Genomic DNA, 13,820 nt, shown 5'->3' on the forward strand with positions numbered 1-13,820 from the left:
GACTTTCTCAAATTTTATTCTTTAATACTATTCTGATGGCCTGGATCAGAAAGGAGGGAAAAGTGATTTAGGGGCAGATAATCTGCCTTCCTCCTGAGAGTGGTATACAAAATGGCGGTCTGAGACAGGTAAGACCTGGGCGGTCCTGACAAGAAGTAGCTAGCTGACGTCACTGGGACTCAGTTCCTCCATCGGTGAAAAATGATCTTTGCCCAGAAACATCTGAATACCATGCTTACCGCCCTTGAAGCAGTCTTAGGTGTATTGCTAGCCTGAAAACGCAATGAGGGAGCTATTCAAATCAAGGTGGGAGTAGACAGCTTGTTCAAAGAGAGGAGACCTGTCCCAGGGAGAGGGCAGGAACAAGAGCAAGAGGTGGGTAGAGAATACGCCGCGGCCTCGTAAATACACTGAAGGGTGGATGAGGGGACAGTAGGGTTGACTTAGCAAGTTGGGGGGAGTGGCTCCCATCTAGTACCTTATCACATGCAGCGGCCCTGTGTTTCCGGGGTGCAGAGGGCAGTGGAACACTTCTACTCCAGTAATGTGCCAGTGAGACAGGCAGAGGTTCTGGGTGCAGGCTGAGCCCAGGCTTATTATAAGCCAGAAGCCCTGAGGACACAGCCGGAGAGTCTACAGTTAGAGTCTCTGAGCCAAAATCCCATCAAGGCCATACTGTGTGTCCGAATTAAGGAGCCTCCATCACTCGTTCCTGACATCCCTGTGGGGACCCAGGAACTAAAAGGAGGACATAAAGCACCCTGCCAACCTAAGTGACTCCCTCCAAGACTGCAAGTTTCCTGAGGGCATGGACTGTCTGCCTTGGTCACTGCTCCAACCCCAGTGCTTTAGCACAGGGCCTTGGCACAGGGTAGGGCAGGCTTCAAATAGCTGATGAATAAATGAAAGAAAGTGGGCCCTAAATGGACTTGGGGAAACCTATTTGAACAAAGCCACCTGACTGGGCGAAAGAAGACTACTCCATCCTGTTCTCACTTACTCGTATGTCCCTGAATTGGGGCTATTGCTTTGCATTTATCTTCGGTTGTAACTGTGTGGGAGGGCCTTGCACTACCTCCTTACGGCCACAGGGAGGTGAACACGGCTGTCCCAGGGCAGACAGTCTTTCCAGCTGACTGACAGCTAGCTTCCCACAGTGTGGGTGAGGTTTCAGAAATAGCTAGAACTCATGTCTCCTCCAGCTAGTCCCTGAGGGATTGAAGGAGAAGCTGAGGTCATCAACATGGTTCTGGACTCTTGGGGCATTCCGGGTCCGAAAGGCTGAAAGCAGCCCTTTAAAGTACCACCTGAAGGAAGCTAAGACTTTTGGGTAAAGGACTCTAACAGAAGGACAGGCCACCCTTTCTCCTGCCTGAACTTCTGAAGCAGCTTCCTGAAATCCTTTCATTTCCCCCACTAAAATCCATTCTCGCATGACAGCTATGGAGGATCCCTCACTCAGAATCCTCCTGAAGCTTTTCGTTAGCTCTAGAATAAAAGCCCAACTGTCCATGGCTCACAGTGATCTGGCTCTGGCCTCTCTCCCCACTGTCATCCCAGACCTTCTGGGAAAGGCCCTCAGACACACTGCTGTTATCTGCCCCTGGAACCCAAGATCTTCAGAAGTTTGGAGCTTTAACTGCTTTTGCTCTAAATTTAAATGTCCCTTGCCACACCAGCTTAGCCAAGGATACCTGCAAAATCACTATCACGTCACCCGATTTTAACTTCTTCACAGAATTTGTCAGTCTCTGAAATTATCTTGTTTCCATTTTTTTTTTGTTTTTTTGTTAGATTATGATGTTTCCTCCGCCAGAACATAAGCTCCACAGGACAGGCACCAATTTCCAGCACTAAGAGCCAAAGTATCTGCTCAATAAACATTTGTGAGTTAGAGAATTGAAGAAGGGATCAGAATTAAGTGGGATCAGTCCAGGAAGTCTTCCTGGTAGAAGTTTAAGCAAAGGGCGCACAGAGACAGGAGGTGGAAGGCAAAAGACAGACCAGACCTGCTGGGCAATGTAGCTGCTTTCTTGGGTGTGCTAATAACGCCAGCAGAGCGAGGCAAGGACAAGACAGCAATGCCCTGAGCTCTGCCTCCCAATGCTCCACGTACCCCAATACCCCAGTACCCCACACCCTGGCCCCCTTTCTCTCCAAGGCTTGTCACCTAGGTATTCACCGAGGCCCCAGGCCCCAGTGTGCATCCCTTCAAGTTCCTCATTCCCTCCATGAACCCAGGAGGCTGGCTCTGCCCCCTAGGTGTGTCTGTAATGTACTAATCAGGGCTGGGCCTCGTCTCCTACCCACACTCAAGTTCTGGCAGATCGGGGTGGGGTGGGAGCAGGCCTGTGGGAAAACAGGGGTTTACTGGTATGCTCAGAGAGGGAACTAGGAGACCAACCAGACTTGGAGATGGGGTGATGCAGAGCCAGCTCTGTGACTCTGCCTCAGCCATTAACCTGATGTGATATATCCAATGCAACACTGAATCCCGGGCTGATTCTCCTGCCAGCCATTATCCAAACTGCTGGGACCCTGTCCCAGTGAGAATCCCCCTCCCTGCCTGACCACTGGACACTGGACAAGCAGGGATCACAAACTCACTGAGGCAGTATCGATGGGGGAAGGAGAAGGAGCTTGGACAGAGACAATAGATTCCAAAGTTAGCACTTACCGTGTAAATCATGTAAAGCCAAAACTACCCTTGAAAATCCATCAGGAAGGTACCAAGTCGAAACAAATCATAAGTTCAGCATAGCCAGTTTTTTCTCCAGCGTAAGAACAGAATTTCTTTGGCTGTGCACATGAAGTAGCTGGCTTGTATTCAGAGGTATGATACAAAAGCACCTATTTTTAACCACCAGAACTTTAAGCACTACAACTAGAACTAGAAATATCTTTAAGTACATACATCTGGCAAGATGCTTATATGATATGAGGCATCTGGAAATTGAGGTAATTGCAGGTTCATTCTGGGACATATGCTCATTTGTGTCATTAATCTCTTAGCTGTCTGTTTTCATTTTGCCAAGAGTGTACAGTTTAATTCATTGAAATTAATGCACAGATGCTCAGAGCTGCCACCTATGGCTGCACACCACAAAAGGACACCTGGTCACGGAGGCTAATGGGGGCTGAATGCAACCTGCCCCCCAGCTCTCAGGGCATGGGTCTAATTCACACAAGATGGTCCACAGGCAGGCCATTCCCTTTGTAGGACACTACTCCACAGTACAGCAAAGGAGCAATACAAATGCAGGCTCTGGAATCCTAGGCTTTGAACACTGGTCTTGCCAAACACTGGCTGTGTGATCTTGGGTAAATTTCTTACCCTCTATATGCTGTGGGTCCCCTACCTATAGATTGTGGGTAATTATGGTAACTACCTTACAGAATCACTGTGATATTTCAATGAGACCCTGTTTCCCCGAAAATAAGACCTAACCGGACAATCAGCTCTAATGAGTCTTTTGGAGCAAAAATTAATATAAGACCCGGTATATATTATTATATCGTAAATATATTATATTAATTATATTATATGTTATATTATATTATGGGCCAGTCTTATAGTAAAATATAAGTCTTATATTAATTTTTGCTCCAAAAGATGCATTAGAGCTGATTGTCCGGCTAGGTCTTATTTTCGGGGAAACACGGGATCATGCTTTAGGCGCACTTAGCACAAGGCCTGCTGTGTAGTAAGACATCAATTGGCTAACATCATTATTAGCAGCCCCAGCATAAGGTGGAGAGGGACAGAGGGAAGTCAATTTGTTGCCAAAGAACTCTGGAGCCAAACAGATGATGGTGTTTGGATCATCTGGTGCTTTAGATGCCAGTGTCCCACCATTAGCATGTCTAATTGGAGTTGATTATACAATGCCAGTTCTTTTTTGTCACTTGTTCCTTCCTTCTGCTCCTGGAGTTGACCCTATGCTGACAGAATGGTGGTTAGAGAGCTCCTCCACTCACTGTTAATTCATTAGTAAGAATTCACTACATGTAAAACCTTGTATCCTCTAGAAAACCTTTTGGGAGGTGCTCCACCCACCTCAGTCATTTTCTCACTTATCCCCTTCAGTAGCACCAACTGCACATGACATCCACCTTCACAAGGTCATCTGTGCTTAGTGAGTGTCCCTCAAGCAGTGCCTCCTCAGGTAGCTCCGAAAAGGGGCAGATGCCATTATGAAAACAGAAGAGACTTCCCAGGGCTAAAGAGGGATAGGATGTCAGGATCTGGGATGTGGGGGCAGCATGAGAATTGAACTGAAGTGCCAGCGTCTGGGGTTCATAAAGATTGTTCTTGAATGACTGTGGCCCTCCCACCCTAGTCCTGCCATCTGTGTGCATTGCATCAGGTTGGGTAGAGGCCCACTCTGAAATAAGGTCTTTGATCTGGCAGCACTGGTTGACGTTCCAGCACCTCCCTATTACACCAGGAACCAGTTGGGCCACCTGAACCTCATTGTGGAGACGGTTCCTTGATTAGGATGTTTTGTCACTTTGAGGTGATACAACTCCTCAGTGGGGGAGTAGAATGGGGGGTGGCATGGGATAAGCTGAATGAAATGGAGTAGGCATTCAAAGTCCAGGACACAGATCCCATGTCCAATTGCTTAGCTGTAGGACCTGTTTCGTGGTTTGTTTGTTTTTCTCTATTTCTTGTCTCAGCTCAGAACAGTCGTTTTTCTGAAGACCCAAGAGTAAATCATTTCTCTGAAGACCCAAGAGTAAAAGATGGGCAGTTGGATAATAGGAGGGATCTAGCCTCAAAGGAGGAAAGTACACAACTTGGTGGAAGGATGCTTGAATTCTAACATCCAATCTAAAAATGTTGGCTCCATCTGTACTCTGTGTAAGGCATGGTGCTAGGGAGATATAGAGGTGGTTAAGATATAGCTCCTAACCTCAAGGAACTTAATATTCTAAGAAGGAACTGGGAGAAGAGCATACATTACTCTAGGTGCAATGCCAGAGAGAAACCAATGAATTGCTATGGCCATTCCGAGAAGGGCAAAGTGTGAGGATGAGGACGGTGGGAGAAATCAGGGAAGCTACATCCAAGATGGATGTTGGGTTCTGAGAACTGGAGATGAGAGAAGGGTATTTTAGGAATAAGGAACAGCACAGGCAGATGTTTGGAGGAGGAAAAAGAAGGGCATATTTGGTAAGGAGTCCAGTTTGACCTGATGTGAGGTATGTGCCAAGGGCGTATAAGAAGAAAACATCAGAAAGGCAGATTGAGGCCAGAGCATGGATGCCAGTCTAAGGAGTTTAGACGGAACTGAGTAAGGTGGGAAAAGGCCTGAATTATAAGAGAGGAATGAAGGATATAAGGAAAAGAGACAAAGACAAAAGGAGAGGTTGCTTGGGTGCCACCGCCAATCCCTTAGAGGGACAGGTCCAACCTGTCTCCATCCCAGCTCCATTTGCATGAAGAACCCCATTGCCACCTCACCTTCCTAATGCCTAGAGCAGAATGTGAATTGAGAAATCCAAGGTAAGTGGGGAATAGTCCACACCTCCCCTCCCAGAGCCCCGGGGGTGGATGACAGGATCTGGGGGTGAGTCAGTGGGGTGGGGACCCCATTTCTGCTCATATCTGCCTTCCTGGGAATATAAAAGGCAAGCAATGAGGCCCCGCCTCAGAGCACCCCAAACTTGACACCATGAAGATCCCAGTTCTCCCTGCTGTGGTTCTTCTCTCCCTTCTGGCGCTCCACTCTGCTCAGGGGGCAGCCCTGGGTAGTTCTGAGGTGAGCACATCACCTGGGTTTTCTTTTTCTTGTATCTATTACCTCACTTACTCTTTTATTTCTTTACCTTCTATCCATTACTGGATAAGTGGTTGGTTCTAATTTTTTAATGTTATCAGGGGCTGAACGAGAAGCTGGGGCTCTGAGGAAGGGGAGAAAGGAGGAAGGAAACAAAGTATCCCTGGGAAAACCTGTAGGGATGGAGATGCTTATATTTCTGGAAGGGATGGTGAAGTATGGGGTGGAGGCTGGACAACTGAGATCCGGGAAGAGATAGGGGCTGAGGCTGGTCATCTGGGTTCAGCCTCACCTTTGTTTCGTTTGCATCCCTGGGAATGGCTTCCAGGTGACTAGGAGCTCCCTCCTGTCTCTGGAGCCTAGGCCATAGCAAGAATCATAAGAGCCAGCCTCCAGCCAAGAGGAATCTTGAGGTCTCTCTATCCCCAACTTATCCCAAGGTGGGGAGAGAATGTGTATGTTAGATTTAAAAGTCAACGACAGGGGTCACAGACTCAGCTGCTTAGGATCCAAGCCAGTGGTATCAGTGAGCAAGAGGGTTGCTGGGGCCTCAGGGGAGGTGGGGAGAACTTGCCCAATCTAAAAGGGGACAGTCTGTATTCCATCTTACTGCTGCCAAGTGGGAAAATGTACTCGGTATGGCCAGAGCTTTAAAATTTTCAGGAGAAACTGGAAATCTGATTTATGAATTCTTACTGGTTAAAAATGTTTAATTCAACTTAAAAAACAAACCAGCCAAACTACTATGAGAGCTAAACATTTGGGTCTAGGCTGTAGGCTACTTGTTTGTGACCTCTGTTGTGGGAAGTAAGGACAGTGACACTAGGTGAGGTGGGAAAGTGACAAGATGGCTGCACTGAGGTCTGGAGGAGTGACCAAATGGAGGGAAACAGAGCCCGAGACTTTTGTGGCAATCAAGTTACAAAGCAAACCAACATCAATCAATTTAAGGCAGGCAGGGCACTTCAGCAGGTTGGCTCCCACTGGCATGCTAATCTCTCCCATCAGCTCTCTGGGCTAAGATGGGGTGTCTTAGGAACACCCCGGAAGTCATCTGCGGAACAACACTAGCTCGTTTTTCTTGGGAGGAGTCCTCTTTCTCCACCCTTTGCACCAGCTGCTTATGAGGGACGCAGGCCTGGGTTTTTAACTTCTCTACCTTAAACATGCCCATCTGTCAACATCTGCCTTGTTGGAACAGTGTGGGTTAACTGATGCCTCATGGTAGAGAATGAATATGCTCAGGGACTGGCCCATTGGGGGAAGGGAGAGCTGACAGAGAGGGTTTGGAGAGGGGGACTTGCTGACAGGTGATCATTTGGCTCCTTTCTCCCCTTCACTTTCCAGGAAGAAAGCACCATTGGTAATTATGCGGCAGGACCTGAGGTAAACACCTATTTTCCTACACTCCAGCCATGAGTTTGTCCCCTGCCTCTCATGCTTCTCAGCAATTTTTCTAACACGCTGCTTCTTTGCCTAGGCCCATAACACTCAGTTTCTGAATATCGACAAGTTGCGATCTGTAAGTACAATTCTCTAACGCTGTCCCCACAAATATTCACACCAGAAAGGAGATCGATGCCTCGGGAGCAAGCTTGCAAAGCTGCCATGGTCCCTTCACCTTTTCCAGAAGACTAGGGACTAAGCTCTGCCCTCCTCTGGAACTGACCCTGTCCTGCTCTCTCTCCTCACAGGCTTTTAAGAATGATGAATTCCTGAACTGGCACGCCCTCTTCGAGGTAAGTGCTTAGGCACTCCTTACTCTTCTTGATTGTTTGCAGTCTTTCCAGGGTAGTGGCAACACCTGCTAGTTCTCCAGGTTCCTTCCTGAGTTCTAGAAGGGAGTAATTGCCATGCTTAGATGCTGTCCAGCCAAAGAATGTTTCCCCAGGAGGCTGCCATGGCTATACTTTATTTTCTTAACATGGCAGTAGGGAGCAGGCCACAGAGACAATTCCAGAAAAGGAAGACCTTAATCAATCAAGAGTTTGTTTGAATCTCCTCATCCTCTACGAAGAAATTGAGGTCCTAAGTTGGGTGGCTTACCCTAACTTAGGAGGCTAAATGAGTGACGACGCTGGAACTAGAGCTTGCATAGCATGACTCTCCACATACTTATGTACCTTTGTGCAAATGTCTTCAGTTGTCTGAGCCTCAGTTCCCTCATGTGTGATGTGGGGACAATGACAGTACCTACCTCCAAAGGTTGCTGTGAAGACAAAATGAAATCATGCCTACAAAGCAGTTAGTACAAGGCAGACAGAAGAAGGGTTCAGGAAATATCTGTTCTTATCATAATTATAAAACAATAACATCATCGCCACTACAGAGAGCTCACTCAGTGGGTGCTTACTGAGCTATGCTCCCCTGACCTGTAACCCATCTCACATTCTCTTTTTCTATTGTAGACTATCAAAAGGAAACTTCCTTTCCTCAACTGGGATGCCTTTCCTAAGGTAAGAGGTGGTGGGCATTAGAAGGATAACGGGGCTGGGAGTGAGGGAAGAAGCAGAGGATCTGGGAGGGAGAGTGGGGACAGTGATAGGAGGATAAACGTTCTTCCCACCAAAGTATCTCAGCTACAATACTTAGAGGTGAATGGGAACTTAGACTGGGGCAGAGATTCCTTTCCATCAGTGCCCCACCCTATCTTGAGGTTCCTTATGGAAGACTCGAGCTTCCTGTACCTGAGGATCCCCAGTCTGACCGTGCCCTCTCTTCCTCTAGCTGAAAGGATTGAGGAGTGGAACTCCTGATTCCCAGTGATCGTTCCCTTCAAGACCCAGCACTGCTGATACCCATTGGAAGGGGGCTAATGTGGTATCTGATCACCATCCTACAATCACTCTTTCCTGGCTCAATAACTCCAATAAAATGTCTTCCAACCAAATAGCTCCTGTATCTGCATCTCTATTCTTATCCTACTGGGCTCTACAAAGAAATTAAGATGGAGTGGGCTCCAAGGCGGTGTAGGCAGAAATCTTGACTTGGGTACTTTACTTACTTGGGTAGTAAGTAGTGAGAGAGGAGCAAGAGGGAAGGACAGATCATGATGGCAAGAGATCCCTTGTGTCTTAGCTTCTTAGTACTGGCTGACATGCTTGAGGAGCATGAAGCTGTGAGTTACTGAAAATTCCCAAGGAATCAAATCTGCTCCTTGAACTACTGGTACCCTCCCTCTCCTGCCTTTTGAGAACCTGATTTCCGTAGTGGTGGCAATTTGGTACACCAGAGCTATCTGGAATCCAAGGCTCAGGACCCAGCTTAAATCATATGAGCTTATCTGAAATCCTTTATACAAAAAAAAAAAATAAATAAAATAAAAAAAGGGTAGGTTATACAATAAAGAAAACTAGTGGTATGACCTTGGGCCTTTCTCAGCATCCATTTCTTTATCTGTGATATGAGTGTGGAAATAAATCAGAATGATAATAATGACCGTGGTGTTATTATGAAGGTCAAATGAGATAAGGTATGTAAAGCTCCTTGCATAACGCCAGGCATATAGTAGGCGTATTGCTCAACAATTGCTTATTCCCTCCATTCCCCCAAAGAGCTGCCATAATGACCCAGATTCATCATTTACCCATCCATCCATCCATCCATCCATCCATCCATCCATCCATCCATCCAATATCCATCTATCCATCCATCCAACCAGCCACTTACCCATCCACTGCAAGGTCTTAAAACATAAAATGGATTGTTTTAGTTCCTGCAGATGTATTCTGCATGAAATCTCTGTGTACTCTGTGTGTCTGCCCTATGACTTAAAATGTTGAATTAGTTGGGATTATTTCTGGTTTCTCTTGAAAACTGGGAAAATCAGAGAACAATGGAGCTGTGATTGGCTTAAATCTAAGTTAATAGCTGTCCTCCTTACACAGGACATGGTCTCCAGATCAGTAAAGTTCCATGTGGCAAGTTTCATTTATTCACATTGCCTTTTGGCCTTTATAAGAAATTGAGTTTGTAAACTGTGGCCTGGAACTTACTTGAGGAAGTAGACTACAAAGGAAAATTAAATTTGTATAGGGGGAAGAAAAACCTCCTCCTACTCTCTTAAATTCTATGGCTGGCCTAAGAATTAAACTGACAGAAGACAAAATAAGAGGAGAAAAGCACACAAATTTATTTAATATTTTTAATATATACACTGGAGTCTTCAGAAGGAAAGAGAAGACTCGAAGAAGCCATTAGGCCCAAAAACTTATACACTGCTTTATTCAAAGAATAACAAATTGTGGGGACGTAACAACACAAAAGGGCTTGGACTAGGGGCAATAAACTATGGGACGGTGACTAGGAAATCTATGGGGGAAACTAATGAAAGGTCAGGATTCTTTTAGTAGGTTTGTTTATACAGACTGGAGTTGACTCCCAGACTCTGGTGGTAAGATTGTTCTTCTCTTCCTGGTACAGGGAGAGCACCTTTCTCAAGGAAAATGTTATGACTTGCTTTTAGGTAGAAAGGGGAGGGCAGAGAGCCCTTCTTGCATCCGCTGTGTCTCAAGTGCCTTCAGTTCCAAATCATCAATGTGCCATAGTGGCCTATTTTGGGGTGGCAAAGCAGGAACCTTTTCACTTGGTTCCTGCTTTCAAAGAGCTTCCAGACTAGATGACTAAGACATGTAAATGTTGCTCATCCCCTTTCTTCTGGTTAAGTAACAATACACACACACACACACACACACACACACGAAGCAAGTTATAAGTGGGATCATCAGAAAAAAAAAAGGAGACTGGTCAAATGCCACAATCAAAATATTTAGCAAAGATTGAAGGCTCACAAATGGGGTGGTAGAAAATGGAGTAGAGGAAGAAGGAGGGGAATTCCTTAAGACACATACCGGGAGTACCAAAAAAAAAAAAAATGTATGCAAGTGGACACTTTGGTCAATGTTGCTCAAGCAGTAGTTTGCCGTAATCAGAAGTGTCTGGATGCTGCTGGTAACCACTTTGAGCACCTCTTGTCATTGCAGAAGTCAATGCGACTTGTATTCCTCTTTTGTTATCAGTGTATATTGAGTATTACAATTTTAATACAGTTTTCCTTTCTTCAAATGTGTATACATGGTTTTTGGCCCCCTCTGTTTATTAAGTAGCTAGGCTTTAGGAAAGAACAAGAGTCATCACATAGAAGCCAAGGACCTCTGAGGTAAGGCAGTGGTTCTCCACGTGTAGTCCTGGGATCAGCAGCCTCAGTGTCATATGGAAACTTACAAGACCTGTTGAATCAGAAGCTGGGGGTGGGGCCCAGCAACCTGTGCTTTAACAAGCCCTGTAGGTGATTCTCATGCACTAGCGCTTGACAACCACTGAGAAAAGGAAAGCCACAGGATGACCGATGCAAAATTCAAGACAGTAGTTACCTCGTTGGGGGAAAGACCATCATGTGAGAGGGGAGGGGCAAATGGAGGAGGACCGAAGGCTTCTATTATTAGTGTTTTTATTTTTTCCTTAAATACCAGGGGTGCCAAAAATATATATATATACATTTTAAGAGACATTAGCACTTTGGTCAACGTTGCTCAAGCAGTAGTTTGCCGTAATCAGAAGTGTCTGGAAGCTGATGGTAACTACTGTGAGCACCTCTTGTAATTCCAGAAGTCAAACATGACTCGTGTTCATCTTTTGTTATTGGTATATATTAATACAGTTTTTTTCCTTTCTTAAAATGTGTATACTTTTTTTTGGCACCCTCTGTATATTATAGAGAAGGGAAAAATATCTTTTCCTTCTACCCTTCTAGATTTTGGATGGTCCTCTGTAACAAAAGACAGATTAACAAGAAAAAAGCATACATATTTGTTTAATATAAGTTTTAGGGGATATGGAGTGGTAGATAAAAGGCAGGACTGGATGCGGAAGATGAAAGGCAGGGCTGGCTGTAGAACAAAAAATCTCAGCCCATTTTGAAACTTTTTCTTGAAACTTACATCACCAGACCCCAAGACAAGATGGATGGTTAATAATCTGGGAACCACTAAGACGGGCTGCAACCAGCTAGAACCAACATGGCAATGGATTTCATCTAGCAGTTACCTGACCTTGAATTCTTTCCTGCAGTGCTGCCAAGAATGCATTGGTCCAGGCCCCTTCTGCGGGCTGCCCCGGGGCTGAGGCATCATCGTCTAGCCTCCTGCAACAATGGGAACCTTCACAAGGAAATTAAGACCTGAAGAAGAGGTTAAATCTGTATGTTTTTGTGCTAGGTTTGATAAAGAGTGGAATGTCTTGGAAAAATGTAATAGGACAAAAGGGGTATGAGCTCAGTGTAGTAAACTGTGGACAACTTAGCAAGGCCTGTTCATTCAGACTCCTCTTGGGGGTGTCTCTCCATCTTGGAGATAAGGATGCTCGTTTCCTCCAGGTGTAGGGAGGGCACTTCTCACATGAGGGTTTAAGACCTGCTTTAGGGGAAAGTCAGTCTTTCCTGCACCGATTTTCTTAAACTCCATAAGCTTGAAATATTCAATATGTCAAGGCACCATATTTTGGGGTAGTGTGTCCTGAACCCTGTCAATATACATTTTATACACACTTATGTATAGTCACAATATTATTTAAACGAGAGAGTTTAGGAGGACTGGTATCTGAAGAAAAAAAAGAAGTGAAGATGTACTTGTGTAAATGAGTGATGGATGTATTCTAGATCAAATGAAACGGACAAATATGAGCCAGGTAATTGAAGAATTGAAAGAATGGAAGACAAGGCATCTCTTTTCTCTGGGGAATGTGTAGGATGAGGAAGGAGCCAAGAAGTAGTCATACTTTACTGTATACTTCATAAAAACAATCAATGCATCTCGTGTGGACACTGTGCCACCCACTAAATAGGATGTAGAGATATATGTTGAGATATGGACCGATCTCTAAAATGTAGTAAAATGAAAAAAGAAAGTGGCAGAGCAGCGTGAATAATATGTTTAAAAAAAGAGAGATGGTACAAATATATGCTCTTATATGCATAAAATGTGTCTAGAATAAAACTCAAGAAGTAACAGTGACCTCTGGGGACTGATGTCCTGTCACTAAGTGCTCTTTTGATTTTATGGAAAAAAAATTATTTTTTACTGTGTACACTATTAAAAAGAATAAATTAAAATAATAAATTGAAAACCTCTATACCTGAAATGAATATAACTAATATAATATTGTATACCAACTATACTTAAAAAACAACAACTCTCTAATAAAACACACACACACACACACACACACAGACACCCTTTACATTTTAAGGTAGCAAGGCCTCGCCCGAGAACTGGCCCAGAATAGGCATTTCTTATAGAATGAATGAAAGGACCACACCGTTTTATTATTTAAAGTGTGGCCCTTGGATGAACCAGCAGCATGAGCATTACCTGGGCTTATGAGAAATGCAGAATCTCAGCCCAACCCTGAGCCAAAGAATCAGACTACGAAGTCTGACAATTATGTTCACGAACTCGTCCTAGAAAAAATGCTACATACCTCATTGCTGAATATCACTACGGTCACCTTCGAAGTACTCCCCTTGGGAAGCTATGCACCGACGCTAGCGCCGACTCCACCCTTCAAAGCAATTCTGGAACTCTTTTCCTGGAATGGCCATCAGAGCTGTAATTGTATGACCTACCCCTGATGTCCTGAATGTCATCGAAAGGTCTTCCTTTCAATATTTCCTTGATCTTCGGGTAAAGAAAGAAGTCACTGGGGGTCAGATCAGGTGAGTAGGGAGGGTGTTCCAATACAGTTATTTGTTTACTGGCTAAAACTGCCCTCCAAGATAGTGCTGTGTGAGCTGGTGCGTTGTCGTGATGCAAGAGCCATGCATGAATTGTTGGCGAAAAGTTCAGGTCATTTTCGTCTAACTTTTTCATGCAGCCTTTTCAGCACTGCCAAATAGTAAACTTGGTTAATTGTTTGTCCGGTTGGTACAAATTCATAATGAACAATCCCCCGATATCAAAAAAAGGTTAGCAACATCGTTTTGACTTTTGATTTGGCCTGACTTGTGGAGAATTGGTTGACTTCCATTGTATATTTTGATGT

The 13,820-nt window shown here is 44.9% G+C and overlaps 1 protein-coding gene across 2 annotated transcripts; it reads left to right on the top strand.

The window, feature by feature from the left end:
- Positions 1-5,648: 5,648 nt before the first annotated feature.
- Positions 5,649-8,675, top strand: KRTDAP (keratinocyte differentiation associated protein). 2 transcript variants are annotated; one of them, XM_019710614.3, is made up of 6 exons: positions 5,649-5,765; positions 7,131-7,169; positions 7,264-7,305; positions 7,478-7,522; positions 8,192-8,239; positions 8,511-8,675. In XM_019710614.3, exons 1-6 carry the CDS (start codon positions 5,679-5,681, stop codon positions 8,547-8,549), a joined length of 300 nt encoding a protein of 99 aa, XP_019566173.1. In that variant the 5' UTR covers positions 5,649-5,678; the 3' UTR covers positions 8,550-8,675. The 2 variants fall into 2 exon arrangements, with proteins under 2 accessions (XP_019566173.1, XP_019566174.1); XM_019710615.3 differs by lacking the exon at positions 7,264-7,305.
- Positions 8,676-13,820: the final 5,145 nt, after the last annotated feature.

The sequence above is a fragment of the Rhinolophus sinicus genome, chromosome 8, assembly GCF_057876585.1.
Source record: "Rhinolophus sinicus isolate RSI-liver-muscle chromosome 8, RSI-T2T, whole genome shotgun sequence".
NCBI lineage: Eukaryota > Metazoa > Chordata > Mammalia > Chiroptera > Rhinolophidae > Rhinolophus > Rhinolophus sinicus.

Coding starts and splice junctions, on each gene's coding strand:
- KRTDAP (XM_019710614.3), top strand. CDS start 5,679: ATGAAGATCCCAGTTCTCCCTGCTGTGGTTCTTCTCTCCCTTCTGGCG. Junction 7,306..7,477: donor ATATCGACAAGTTGCGATCT/GTAAGTACAATT, acceptor CTCTCCTCACAG/GCTTTTAAGAATGATGAATT. Junction 7,523..8,191: donor ACTGGCACGCCCTCTTCGAG/GTAAGTGCTTAG, acceptor TTTCTATTGTAG/ACTATCAAAAGGAAACTTCC.